Raw genomic sequence first — 14,406 nt, 5'->3', positions numbered from 1 at the left:
AGTTTGACTACAGCACTTCGGCACCTGAAGAGTCGCCAAAGTGTGCCTAAGACAAAGCCTGCCTGCCGACGCGATGACAAAGCATCGAGTGGAATCACTTCTGCAAGACCCAAACCTGTGTCACTCAAATATACCTCAGTTAAATACGCACTGAATATTCAGAACACCAGAGAACATATTCTTGGAAACAAAAGGGTCTTAGTAATACACGAGTTTAGCACGAAACCGAGGGTGATTTGCGCTATTAAAAGTTAGTGCAAAGCTGTCATTTTAAACACACCTCTGAATCTCCATACCTTACGAAAGCCTCAACTGCAAATTAAGGCTATCTTTGCTTTTATTAACGTTTGACTTTGCACCCAAGCTGGGGAAGCGGTGAAATTTAAATGAGATTCCCCTCCGGAAGCTCCCCAAGAATGACTGCACACTTCATCCTCAAGTTAAGTCTTTACATCTTTCAGGAAAGCATCCTCCTCCCTCCGTAGGTAGTGACGCAACTCTGGGCAGTACGACCCGAGGGTGGGGCAGGCGGAAGAAGCTGCAGGGAAAGGCGTGCAGGTGCACTTATCTGCAGCCGAAGCGGCCTTCCGGAGCTGGGACTTCGCCGCCTGCTAGCCCTAAATGCCACCTGCTCTTTGCTGTCAAGAGAGAATGTGAGGGAGAAAGGCCAGTCCTACCGCTTCCTGCACAAAAAAGGACCCTAATTCCTGCCGTGGTGCCACAGCTCATCGCGCAGGAACCTCCACTCCAACGAACGGAGCCACGCGGCCGGAGGCCCCGCCCAGGCCGGAAGCCGGTCCTCCTCCCCTCACACATCCCGGAAACGGGGTTTCCGCGGAGGGTGCCCCTCCCCACTCCCCTTAGGCATGCCAACCTCACAGCTTCCTCGAATATGACTGCTTGCCCCCATTTTTTTCTCCTATCAATAAGAACCTCCTCACGTGGCTTCCTGATTCTCTCTTGGAAATTCCGCCCGGTCTTCGAGCGCTGAAACCGTTTCCACGGATGCAGGCGCCTGAGGGCAGCCCTACGTCCTGACGTAACTTGAGCGCCGACGCAGGAAGGTCCGCCGCTTTCCCTTGCGTCCGATGTCGTCATCTGTACGCCGAGTCGGACTTGCTGAAGAGGCACGTGCGTGGTTGAATGGAGCTGGTAGCTGGTTGCTACGAGCAGGTCCTTTTCGGCTTCGCTGTGCGTCCGGAGGTCAATGCAAGCGGCGACCGCAAGGTAAGAGTCCGCGGGCGGAGTGACTGCTGAAGCCGGGGAGGTGGAAGGTCAGGTCTGGTCCTACGCGGCCACGGTAAACACATCGTCAGAGGTGTTTGATTGATTAATTAATGACTCAAATTGAGACTTAAGGATAAGCCAGCTTTTAAACATGGAGTAGGCATTTGGTAAAGCAAAGTACTGTCTGTATTAGCAGACATTCTGAACCATGGTGCACGAAGGAACCTGGCATTTCTGCAAGTTGGGCAAATGAAAGAACAGTTCTCTTTTTCACTGAGTTCCTGCCCTAGGACTTTACTTTAGAGCTGGTTTAGGATAAAGAAAGTGACCCCAGTTCATTCGGTATTTTTGGACCCTCAGTGAGGCTGTTACTTGAAATGGTGCGGAGGAGCCAAAGGAATGGATCCTCTGCTAGAGATCTTCCCGACATAGGAGAAGGAAGGAGGAGACAAATGGAGAGAGATTCCAACCAAATATAGGTATTTTACTAGATGTGTAAGGTGATGTGAAAGGTTAAGTAAATTGCCATTAGTCAAACAGGTAGTTAGGACATACCCAGGACTAGAGGTAAGATCTCCTGACTTTTAGCCCAGTACTATTTTACCCCTAAGCAATCCTAGGTATTTCCTACAAACCTGTTCCATTAAGGAATACTTTATGAGGAAGTCAAGGTGTCAGTCTTGCATTAACCAGAAAATTGGATATAAGTTGACTGATTACTTTTGAATACTTTGTTTTTTGCTCTGATTATTAATATGGTTTTGGCCCTTGGCTGAAAGGTGACATGTTTCGAATATTTAAAGGTAATATTGATTGTGTTCTCTTTGTAATAAAGTTGCTACCATGTTCCCGACACATGGTAGTCCTCACAGCACCCCTGTGAGGCAGATATGGTTGTCCCCATTTTACAGCTGAGGAACCTGAAGTTGAGGTAGGTTAAGTGACCTGCTCAAAGCCACACAGCTAATAATTGGCAGACCCAGGATTCAAATCTTCAAGTATCTCTTGATGCTTGAAGCCCTTAACTATTATCCTGCTTCTAAACCTAGACAGACAGTAGCCCATATAACCAACACCCCTTGTTTTTATGCACAAGGAAAGGTTCTTCTTTGACTTAAGGCCCTAACAGCTCCTCGGGAATGCTGTGCCTTTATTCAAAAGAGGAGTTAAGGGTTTGAGTGGGACCTTAACGTTCTTTTAGTCCAGTCTCCATAATTGTTTTGGAGTCATGGTAATCAGCATTGCCTTCCCATCCTTCATTTCCCCACTTATTCAGTTCTCAGCTTTTTTGTTTGTCTGTCTTAACTTATATATCATGGTATAGTTTATTTTTCCATTTGTAGGATCCATCGGTAGTTTTCATGGATCATGGAATCACCTGCTTTGTAGAGAACTATGACATGATTGTGGCACTGATGGTATGTTTTCCTCTTCAGCAGAAATGGAATCCTGTGGCCGACTTCACTCACCATGCCCACACTGCGTCCTTGTCAGCAGTGGCTGTAAACAGTCGTTTTGTAGTCACTGGGAGCAAAGATGAAACCATTCATATTTATGACATGAAAAAGAAGATAGATCATGGGGCTCTAGTACATCACAATGGTAAGAAAATTTTATCATTTACAGTAATGACGTCGAGATGTTATTACTTTCCCATTTGACTTCAGTTGAACAACTTATGTGTCTGCTATGCAGCAGAATCTGTGCCAGGAAGTCCAGAAAAGAAAAAAATGTCTTTGTCCTTAAGTTGCTCACTGTCTTTATGGGGAGATAGAAGGAAGCACTTAATTCAGTGTGGGGCGAATGGGAGAAAGCAAATTTTCACTGAAAACTTCTTTAAAATGGGCATCTGTATTATCTTAGAAGAGAAGTATCGGTTGTTAGCCAGGTAAAGTTTGCAAGGAAGGAGAAAGGGTGTTCCAGAGGAGCAGGCAGCACAGGAGCAGCATCATATTGGTAGCCAACTTCATTGAGGAGTGGCTGAGTACATGCCTCTCAGGAGAGTGCCAGGAAGGTACGGTTGTGTCTTCAGTTCATGGGCAAGAAAACCTAGGTTCAGAGATGTTACGTGACTTGCCCAATGTTCCTGAACAGTGGACCTAGAACCCAAAGATAGGTCTAGAACGTTTGTTTTTGATCACTGATGTGCATGGGGAACTAAGCAGGTCAGTATTATGAGAAGGTTAAAGTGGAGATGGGGCCAGATCCTGGTAGTCCTTAAGAGTGAGAGGTTAGGCATTGAGTGGGAGGGAGGGTGAGGAAAGAACAAGAAGGGCTGATGAGAGCCTGCCTGATTGAAGTTGAAGGCTGTGGATTGAGTGACATCAGTGTGTAGTAAGCTACAGATATTTCTGTAGGGAGTGGAAAGTTACTTGGTGTATGCAACAGAAAGGTGGATTACAAAGGAACTGATTTTGGTGACAATAGGTTTTTAGTCTAGAGAAAATGGGTTGTTAAGGTTCTGCAGATCTCAACATAAAGCAGGTGGAGTAATGGAAGCATGAAAGGGCTGGGAAGATGTAAGGTTGTGGTCAGAGAAGAGATTCTTAAGAGTTCAAGAGCTGTAATGTCGAACATTAGGTGGTAACAGTGTTCAGGCTGCAGGTGTGAGGGACTAAAATACAGAGGAGGTAAAGGTTACTGGAGTTGCGGAGGTCAAGGAGTAGTGATTCCCAAGTCATGGTGGGGTTTTCCACACTGATGTGAAGTTGCCTGGGATGGGATAGGATCGAGGAATAGAAATACTGAATAGGTAATTCTTTTTTCTCGGTATTGAATATTATATGCTGTTTTCATTGCATTTCCCAGGGAACAAACAATGAGGGGTTTAACGTGTTCAAGAAGAAGGAAAACAGGAAGAGCTCAAAATAGTCAAGTCATTTAGATAAGTACTTAATTTGGGGAAACTCAGCCAAAGAAGAACCCTTTTTGAACCATATCTTCATATATTGTAGAAATTCCACACCAGGCATTAATTTCTAGCAGTAAATCTGGAGTGATGTCTTTCTTATGTTAGATGGTCTTTAGCTACTTTGACAAGTGTCTTGCTTTTCAGCAGAAGCTAGGCTTTGAGTGATTTCAACATACATTCCTTTTCCTGTCTCCAACCCCACCCAGTTGGCCCAAGGAAGGCTTCTCTCTTAAGCTTGGAAGAAATAAGTTAGATAAATCTGGTTTGTCTAAACGCATTGGCACATGTGTTCAACAATAAGGAAAGGACTTAATTAGAAGGAGTTCGGATGGAGGATGAGTGAAGGAGGACTTCCGATTTCCTTCATCTCTCATATAAATCCCATTGGTAACAGACCTTTTACAGAGAACAGATGGAGTCATGAACATAAGAAGTAGATGATGTGGGTGTGCAAAATTTCCAAAGTAGGAAATAGAAGAAAAGGGAAAGAGGAAAACTTGGGCCAAAATGGCTAAAGTCTCCCACTTTGAGAAGATGGTACGTAAGCCAACATGTACTGTTAGAGGGTTTTTGTGTGCACGCATGTGTGCACGTGCAACATTATTCATCAGAGATCTTTGGCTTTTCAGTATAAAGAATTGACCAAGAGGCGGCAGGTGAACGTTAATGACCCAGGGGTTCACACTTTTATTCTGTAAAGTACAAAATAGTAAATATTCAGGATTTGTGGCCATATGATCTCTGTTAAGATTACTCAGCTCTGCCTCAGTAGCACGAACCCAGCCATGGACATATTGTAACTGAATGAGTGAGGCTGCGTTGCAGTAAAACTGCATTTATGAAAACAGGCCATCAGCCCGATTGGCCTGCAGACAGTAGTTCACTGACCTCTGAGCTGTAGGGCAGTTAAGCTAGGTGACACAAGCTCCAAAGGATAGGGTATTTACTTGAGGGTAAATGTATAATGATGTGCCTGCTTTGGGGAGTTAGAGGAATGCTTTCTTCAGTTACCTTGCCTGCTTCCAGCGTTTTAATATTTGAGGATAATGACTATGTCTCCTAGTCTCAGAAGCTGTGGGGGAAATTCATGGGCGATCCAGGCTTCATTTTGGGCAGAGGGAGTGGAGTGTTTTGTGAAGAAGTTGGGAAGGTGTAGGAAAACATACTAACCATGGGAAGGTAAATGACACACGGAAAAGTTGAATAGTGTAACATTTTATTAAATTGTTCAAATAAATTCTCATGACAGTGAGTGAGAACTGTATAGAAGTTAAATAAAAAACAGCGCTGGAGTTATAGTATTTGAATTGTGGATGATTGGGTAGCTAACCCACTGTTTATAAAGTAGAAGTCATATGCCTATTCATTTCGATTTGTTCCCAGATTAGCCTATTAATCAGTTGTATTTGATTTCTGTTCAAACAGTCCTAGCCAGCCACTTCCTAAGTTATTGTTACAGAGATGTAGAGCAAGAAATGAATTGATTAGTTCAAGTCTATATCTACAACTTGAGAAACTGCTGAATATAATTGCATAGGCTTGAAAGTGTTCTAATGTGAAAAAAATAATTTCTTTATCTAAGACTTTAAGCTGTATTTCAGTAATAGTACACATTACACATTTACCTTAGCACAGCCTTCAAACCAGAAAAACAATTTACATTCAAGTGAATATTAATCTCCCCTATCTTGGTTTCTCCACAGGCACAATAACTTGCCTGAAATTCTTTGGCAACAGGCACTTAATCAGTGGGGCAGAAGACGGACTTATTTGTGTCTGGGATGCAAAGAAATGGGACTGCCTGAAGTCGATCAGAGCTCACAAGTGAGTCCAGCCCTTTCCTGCTGGTGGTTTCCAGGTGCCAGTCGAGTTGGGGGCTAACTGTTGATTTCCTTTTAGAGGACATGTGACCTTCCTTTCCATTCACCCATCTGGCAAGTTGGCCCTGTCTGTGGGTACAGATAAGACATTAAGGTAAGTCATTAATGCCACAAGCATCTTTACTAAGTCGTGATCTTTGTTCTCCAAGTACAAGAACCCACAGCCAGGGTATCTTTTATTATAATAGAGACTGTTTCTGTAATCGTCTCAGCCATTTAAAGATACTACAGTACAAGGAAAGGTTGGAAGCTAGTGAACCTTTTCATAACGGTAGGAAGAAATGACAAGCTGTAAATTCAGACACGCACATAGCATTCCGGTCAGTGTAAACTGTGAAGTGATGAGGGGCGTGTACAAGAAAGAAATGTTTTAGGATGTGAAGCCTTTTAAAAAAATACTAAATTACCTTAAAAGAGTGTGGGAATGGATAACATAATCTTGCTTGATAACAAATATTTCAGATGTTGCTATAAGAAAGATGGCAGTTCTTTTAAATAGTCAAGTATTTAGTAAGTTGTCATTTGAGTAAGTCTTCATTATGTTTACCTTTATACTTAGTAAGTTAGTGATCATGTATAAGTGAGCTTCCTGTTTTGCAGAACATGGAATCTTGTGGAAGGAAGATCAGCATTTATAAAAAATATAAAACAAAGTGAGTATTTTTTTCGAATGTATTTTTTAATAACGTGATGGATTCTGAATACACACACGTGTTCTGTGTACGTGCATGTACATATTTACTTCTCTGCATGATGGTGACCACCTCTAAGAGCAAGTGCCTTAGATTACTTTTTTTTCCCACTTTAGATGGGGATTCTGTGGCTCTGCCACCTACCAGCTGTATGACCTTTAATGATTCTTTGAACCTGGTTTATTGTCTAAAAATTTAACTGGCAAAATATGTATTGTAAGTTTGTTGTGAAGATTAAATAGGGTAATAGATGTGAGAATCTGCAGTATAGTATACATTATAAACTCTGATCATTTTATTTTCCATTTAGGAAGTAAAAAAGCTTTTTTTTTTTTTAACTTACAGATGCTCACATAGTGGAATGGTCCCCAAAAGGAGAGAAATACGTAGTTGTCATACTGAATAAAATAGATATATATCAGCTGGATACTGCATCTGTCAGTGGTACCATCACAAATGAAAAGAGGGTGTCTTCTGTTACCTTTCTTTCTGTAAGTGATCAGAAAGCAGTGATGGAAGTTTTGTGCATATCATGGTGGCCGACCACCGTTGATGACATTCTGGGTATATTCTTTTTCTCCTTAATAGGAGTCTGTCCTTGCAGTGACTGGAGATGAAGAAGTTGTAAGGTTTTTTGACTGTGAGTCACTAGTGTGCCTCTGTGAATTTAAAGCTCATGAAAACAGGTATTTTTTTTTTGCCAATCTCTATGTGTATGTATGCAGAGAATCTCAATAGGTGTTTTATATATATAGTAGTTTCAGAAAGCAGGGTATAAATTTTTATGAACTTCAGAGAGAGACATTCCTATCTATAGGTGATTTCTGGAGTCAGGTAAGGGTGGTGGAAATGTTGTCTTCCTGCTCCTGGTAATGCAAAGGTGGTGAAGTTGTCATCAGGACTATTGGTTTGCCTGAGATAGTCTCTAATAATTTGTTAGACTTTGGGCCAGAAATCAAGCATATTTTAATGGGGAAAAAAAATTAAACAGTCTTGAGTTTTGCCCTAACCACTCTGGTCCTTTTACTTTATTCCTCTTTGCCACTTCTCCACCCTTTCTGCACTGTATGTCTCTCCAGCTGGAGAAATAAACAAGAGTTTATTTCTGTTTTGTGCCAGTGTGTTACCTTTAACTGTTCACTGTATTTCTAGGGATAGACTCTGAGTGTCAGAGTAAATGGCCAAGTGACTTGGCCAAGATTACCCTCCTGCTAGGGATGGAGCTGGGGTCAAAACTGAGTTCTATCTGACTCTGCCCCTGCTTTTTCTACTATAATTTTGAAAAGGCTGGTAATGTAAAGTTACACTTCATTTTGCCTCATTTGCATGTTCTACATCTTAAATACATACTTCTTATTTTCTCCATAACAGGTTTTAAGAAATCTCTCTTTGTAAATACTTAGAAAACTGCAAACAGTATATAGGCCCTACCTTTTCCCTGAATTGTGAAGTGAATGCATTCAAGGCCAATTCAAATGTACTAATAACACCTATGATATTTGAGCTTTCATTTATTCATCTAAGAAGTATTCATTGAGCATTCATTATTAAGTACGGTGCTAGGTATTTAATGATGAACAAAAAAGATGAGCTTCCATTTGTGGCTCATATTGTAGGGCAACAACAGGTATGACAAACAGGTGGGTAATCATAATGGGAGGGGGATAGAATATTATAATTTAAGGATACTAGTAGTTAACTTAGATAATATCAGGGAATTAGGGGACTGGGTCTTAGGAATTAAAAGGAGCTACTTCTAAGAGGAGGAGAAAATTGTAGGCACAGTGGTCTGGGGAGGAAGGAGCTGGATAATAGGATAGCAACAGATAGAAGACATTTGTGGGTAGGTAAGAGCGAGCCACACGGCGCATGGCTCTGGAGACTGGAGTGGGATGTAGATTTTATACAGTGCCTCTGTGGATTTTGTTTTGTTTATTTTTTACTACAGGAAAATTTATAAAGTCAGACAGATGAGTTTAAGGACGCAGACTCCATAGACCCACCACCCAGCATTAGCAGTTGTCAGTTTATGGCCAGTCTTGCTTCATCTGTATCCCCAACCACTTCTGTCCTCCCATGTTATTTTAAAGCAGATCCTAGTTTTGTGGGACTTCTAAGACTGGAAGTAACACTTTGATTTTTATTTTTAAAAATTGTTAAGGGGCAAGGAAGCCTTGATTCATCTGTTGTCTTTGCATACATAGTTTCTTAAGTGAGGGGCTTTGTTTAAGAATTTTTGTTAATTTGTAATGACCTGATTATTTATAATTATATCATCATCTTTTCAATTTTTTCTTAAGATATAGTTAACAGTCAATTTTACCCTGGAATTTAGACCCTCTGCCTCAGGAATGTGAAGCTTAGTTACTACTATTTAGCATTGCTCATGGAGTAGTGTGGAAGCACTGGGAACACTGAAAAATCAAGAGATTGTGCATAGGAGCTTTATTAACAGCATCATTCCATTTGGAAGAAATGGTGTTTTATGGTGTTACTATCTCTATCCTAGGATAAAAGACATGTCTAGCTTTGAAATTCCAGAGCATCAGGTTATTGTTACAGCATCGAGTGATGGTTTCATCAAAATGTGGAAGCTTCAGCAGGATAAGGTCAGTGTTTTAGCACAATATAAATACACTTTAAAACAAGTCTTAATATCAATATTGCTTTAAATTAAGTGGAATCATTTTTAAAGGTCATGAGGCAGAGATCTTTAAATAAACTTGTAAAATTTCTTCCAGGCATGATAGATACTCATAGTTTTAAAGTTAGGGTTCCACAGAGCTGACTTAGGGCCAGTACTGGTGAATCTGAGCCGGCATCATCCCACAGCTTCTGCTTTTTTGATCCAAGAAGTGTTACTTTCTTCTCTTTTGTATGTTGATGTTCTCTGTAAGATTTTGTTGAATAAAAATAAGTTATTACTAGAAAAAAAATTGCAAATTTCTGATTGATTGTGGAACTAACAGTAGTTGTGAACCAGATAATTAGAAAATTAAATTTCCCTTAGGAGTCTCCCTCTCTTGGTTTAGTTCTGTAAATGTGGTTTGTTGAATGTCTACGTTGTGCAAGATTCTTTGTTCAGGACCTAGAAGTGAACAAGACATGACACCTTAGTAAATTTACAATTTCTGAGTATTCAGGAATTGGCTCTGTGAAGGACGTACGCAGACCAATCATGAATCAACATAATAGATTTCTTCTAATAGCTTATTTTTTATTCTCAAGATATGGTAAGTTTTAAATCAAGGTGATTTAACTATGGAAAAAGAAAAATAATGGTGTAAAACCCCCTATATTATTATGTATTTTTCTCTCTTCTGGTTTAGAAAGTTCCCCCATCTTTGCTCTGTGAAGTGAACACTAACGCCAGGCTTACCTGTCTTGGAGTGTGGCTAGACAGAGTGACAGACGCAAAAGAAAGCCCTCCTCGGATTACAGAGCCTTCCGTTGGTAAATGAAAGTGACCATTTAAAAAAATTGAATAGTCTCTTATCCTTAAGTGTTAAAGTGAAGGAGATCCAGATAACTTCACTTTATTGTCAGCCTGTGTTTATTTCAAAGGGGAAAAAGTCTTTAATTGCACTGTTTCTTATGTTTTAGTAACTGAAGAAGAACAGTCCAAAACCAACAAAAAGGAATCTGGCAGTGTAGTGCAGGAAGAAGAAAGGCAGTCCGGACCCAGCGTGAAGAAAGGTGGTTTAGCTGGTGACGGTAGGAATAAGCCAATGAAAGGAAATAGTCTGATGTCAACCAAGAAGAGGAAGATGGTAGAAATGTTGGAAAAGAAGAGAAAAAAGAAGAAAATGTCAGTGGTGCAGTGAATCCCAAATTTCTCGTAAGAGAAGAAAACTTTTCAGATGGAATCATTCTTCCCAAATATACCTAATTTCTTGTCCTGAGTAAAGCTAAGAATTTCTTCTTTTGGAGAATATGTACAGCTTTAAAAGAGCCACTTTTAGGTGGTTTTTATTTTAACAGTGGTAAAACTTTTCAGTAGGCAACAGCTTACTAATTATATGTCACAGTGATGTGTAGTGTGTTAAATGTATAATATATAATTTTTACTGTTGTGAAAAAGATCTTTCTCAATGTGATGGTTAAAAATAGTACAGAATCTTAAATATATTCCTTACCAGAGGTGGATAAAAGAGGTTTGTTTTTTTTTGTTTTGTTTTTTTGTTTTTTATATTTTTCTCCTAAATGGAGGAAGAATTATAAAAACTGCTTTATTTTGGCTTTTTCAGATCGTTCTAGTATTTTAATGCAGATTTTCTTCATTTTGATAGCTAAAGTGTACAAAAAGATTTTCACACCAGGAAATAAAGACAAATGTAAAAAGTATAGACATATAAAATACACATGTATAGAGCATATGCTTAAGTTTACGGCTATGTATAAAAAGGTTATTAGAAAGATTGCCGTACTTCATTAAATTGTGCTTCTTCCAAGCTGTGAGTGACAAGGTACTCCAAGAGCAAGAAAATGATGTTCATGTTTTTTTTTCCCTCTGTTTCAGACCATCAAAAACAAATCATTTAATCTAACAAAGGTAGTCTTAAATTCAACCTGTTGATTATCTTCTCATTTCTTCTTTTCTCAGTAGATTACTGGGTATTTGAAAAGAGACATCAGTAGGGGATTCATAGGTTTGAAATAGCTGGGCAGATGTCCAATCTGAGGCCCCCATGGGAGTCCCTCCTGTTTACACAGAATAAGACATCTAACGCTTGACATGAATTGCCATTGATTCATTTTGTAGGAGGAAATCATCTAGGAAATGAGCCAAGTTGTGTGTCTGACATTTCAGTCTACCTCTTTGATAACTTCAGGCTTTAAACAAAGATGAATAGAGGTTTGGGTCTTTAAGACCTTTTTTTTAAAAGCAGTTTTAGATTGTAACAAAATAGAGAAAATGGTACAAATGATTCCCCACATACCCTCTGCATGCGTAATCTTCCCTAGGATCATGGATGGGAATGGTTTTTTTTTCTTACCAAGGATGAACTATATATTGATGTATCATAATCACCCAAAATCTGTAGTTTACTTAGGGATCTCTCCTGGCATACATTCTGTGGGTTTGGATAAATATATAATGTTATGTATCCATTGTTATACAGGCTGTTTTCATTGCCCTAAAACAACTGTCCTGTCTAGTCACCTCTTCTCCACATCCGCTGCTGGCAATCGCTGGTCTTTTTGTTGTCTCCAGGGTTCTGCCTTTTCCAAGATAGCATAGAGTTACAATCATATTGTATGGTGGCCTTCTCAGATAGGCTGCTTTCACATAATCTGTATTTAAATTTGCTCCATGTCTTTTCATGGCTTGCTAGCTCATTGGTTTCTAGTGCTGAATAATTTCCCATCATATGTGCCATGGTTTATCATTCATCTATTGGAAAACATTTTGGTTGCCTCCAGGTTCTGGCAATTTGAATAAGGTTGTTATAAGCATCCATGTGTACATTTTTGGCTAGACAAGAACTTTCAACTGGATAAGAATTTTCTCTGGGTAAATATAAATACTATGGATCATGATTGCTGGATTGTATGGTAAGAGCGTAAGTTTAGGTTTGTAAGAAACTGCCAAACTCTTCCAGAGAGGCTGTACCATTTTTCATTTCTACCCATAGTGAATGAGTGCCTGTTCCACATCCTTGCCAGTGTTAGGTATTTTCAGTGACTTGGGATGTGGTCATTCTAATTTGGTGAATAGTGGCATCTCATTGTTTTATTAGTTTGCATTTCCCTGATGACATGATCTGGAGCATCTTTTCATATGCTTATTTGCCATCTGTGTATCTTTAGTGAGGTGTCTGTTAAGGTGTTTGGCTGAGTTTTCAATCTGATTTTTTTCTTACTGTTGAGTTTTAAGAGTTGTTTGTACATGTTGGCATTAGGGAGGCTCTGCCATTTACTAACTGTATGACCTTATTCCAATTAGATAACCTTTCTCCCTCAAATTCCTCCGTGTATGAAAGCAGGAGATAATAATAGTCTTTTACTGCATAGGGTTGTTAGGATTAAATGAGTCCATCCATGTTAAAGTGCTTCGAACTTTGTAAACAGTGTCACCCAGGTTTGGGTCCATGGCAAGTGAGCAGTGATACAGGATAAACGCTGGGAAGACCAGCAGATCTAGAGAGTTAGTGGAAGTAATGTCTTCTGTGGCGACTGGCATTCAGAAGGGAGTGGGATATCATTTAATTTACCCTCTCTCCTTTAAGAAGCTTGTCAAGTAGCCTCACTCCCTAAAACATCTCAGCAGCATTGTTTAGCCTGTGGCCACCATTTTCTCTGTAGGTAGAAAGTAGTCCCTTCCCGTTGTAGGCAATCCTCAGGCTAGAGGGACAGCCCTCCCAGAGGGCCAGTATCTGGTTTCCTCCATTAACGTGCTCTTCAGAATCCAGCCTCACTCCCTCCCTTTGCCTAAGTGGCTCCCACCACCCTAGGCCTGGCACTGAGGTGTAGGGCAGGGACATGGGGCAAGCATCATAATGAACTTTTCCTGCCTATGAGGAGAAATGTCGAGATATAAACAGTATAGTAAGAACAGGAGGGACCCCATCTTAAAGCTAAGATCCCACTTTAAAAAACAGCTGAGAAGATTCATAACGTATTCTCTGGTAGACAATAACTCAACAGCCTATCTTAAAGCAGGGCAGGTAGTCTTAACTGGTATGTCCCCAATACTTGAGGGTAACCACTATCTTGGAGAACAGAATAAACAAATCCTTTGTGTTGGGTTTATTTAGCAGAATCAGCTGAAGAACTGATAAAGGAAAGGAGACATGGTGTCTCTCACCAGAGATAAGCACCTTGAGACGACAAATCAAGTCTATGCCCAACAACCTCCCTTCTGCCCTTTGCCCCATTCTTGAAAGCCTTAAAAGACAGAATCCCCAAACTTTCAGCACACGACATCTCTGAGGATGATTTGCACTTTCCTTATTTAAGTTCATACTTTCAAATAAAGCTTTCTCCCTGCTCAAATTATTGTGGTTTGCCTCTGCTATTTCACTTTATTTCCAAGTCTTTATTTACTCTGTCTCCGCTTTACTCCTAAGGGGCTGCTAAGAGCTCAGATTTGGGCCTGCATGTTTCCGTCGCTTGGGTGACCTAGGCAAAACTGCAGCTGTGCGATCTGCTTAGTAGCCTGCTTGAAAAACTATGGGAAGTTCTCAGAACATAATCTCACGGAGCCGCCTGTGCTCCGTGGCTCCCCCAAATCCTGGAGTGGTATGGTAGGTGCTAGTCCCCATGCTGTGCAGACTCCAGCGGACGCAGGATGCCAGGTGACCCTGGCTTCAGGCGTTGGCAAAGACATCTGCCCTAGGCGGATGTTTCCCTCCGCACTTACCCGTTCTCTGCAGCCTGCAAAGCAGCTGCCATTCCTGCTGCTCTTGCTTTAATGAATTCCTCCCTCACACTCCTCTAACCTGTCCAGAATTCTTTCTCGCCCAGAGTCAAGAACTCTCCCCTGTCCAGGCTGAGGTTTCTCCAGCGCTTCACCTACTGAGCAGTGAGCGACCTCGCCAGACACAGCTCCCGGGCAATAGCGCACGTCGGAAGACCTCTTGCGAAACCCAAAGTCTGGGTTTCCGGTTTTCTGAACAGGGGCTTGGAACTGAGAACAGCCCTGTCCGGGCCCGGCCCCCGCCCCCGGTTTTGGTGCGCGCGCTGTGACTCCCCT

The 14,406-nt window shown here is 40.9% G+C and overlaps 2 protein-coding genes across 3 annotated transcripts in view; one reads left to right on the top strand and one right to left on the bottom strand.

The window, feature by feature from the left end:
- Positions 1-2,699, bottom strand: part of C16H6orf52 (chromosome 16 C6orf52 homolog) — a 53,707-nt gene extending 51,008 nt beyond the window's left edge. The window contains exons 1-2 of the mRNA XM_073225008.1: positions 2,606-2,699; positions 934-1,253 (exon numbers count right to left, since the gene is read on the bottom strand). Of these exons, the coding sequence (XP_073081109.1) occupies positions 934-1,253; positions 2,606-2,699 (414 nt within the window). The remainder of the gene's footprint in view (positions 1-933; positions 1,254-2,605) is intronic.
- Positions 1,086-11,828, top strand: PAK1IP1 (PAK1 interacting protein 1). Of its 2 annotated transcripts, none has more exons than XM_017652836.3 (10): positions 1,086-1,227; positions 2,667-2,829; positions 5,842-5,962; positions 6,038-6,112; positions 6,619-6,671; positions 7,056-7,201; positions 7,299-7,396; positions 9,220-9,319; positions 10,040-10,163; positions 10,314-11,828. In XM_017652836.3, the coding sequence occupies exons 1-10, from the start codon at positions 1,144-1,146 to the stop codon at positions 10,532-10,534; spliced, it is 1,185 nt and encodes a 394-aa protein (XP_017508325.3). In that variant the 5' UTR covers positions 1,086-1,143; the 3' UTR covers positions 10,535-11,828. The 2 variants fall into 2 exon arrangements, with proteins under 2 accessions (XP_017508325.3, XP_017508324.3); XM_017652835.3 differs by having other exon boundaries at positions 1,091-1,227; positions 2,664-2,829.
- Positions 11,829-14,406: the final 2,578 nt, after the last annotated feature.

The sequence above is a fragment of the Manis javanica genome, chromosome 16 (assembly GCF_040802235.1).
Source record: "Manis javanica isolate MJ-LG chromosome 16, MJ_LKY, whole genome shotgun sequence".
NCBI classification, from domain to species: Eukaryota; Metazoa; Chordata; class Mammalia; order Pholidota; family Manidae; genus Manis; species Manis javanica.
The sequence above is the reverse complement of the archived record's forward strand: the minus strand, read 5'-3'. Positions and strand labels throughout refer to the sequence as shown.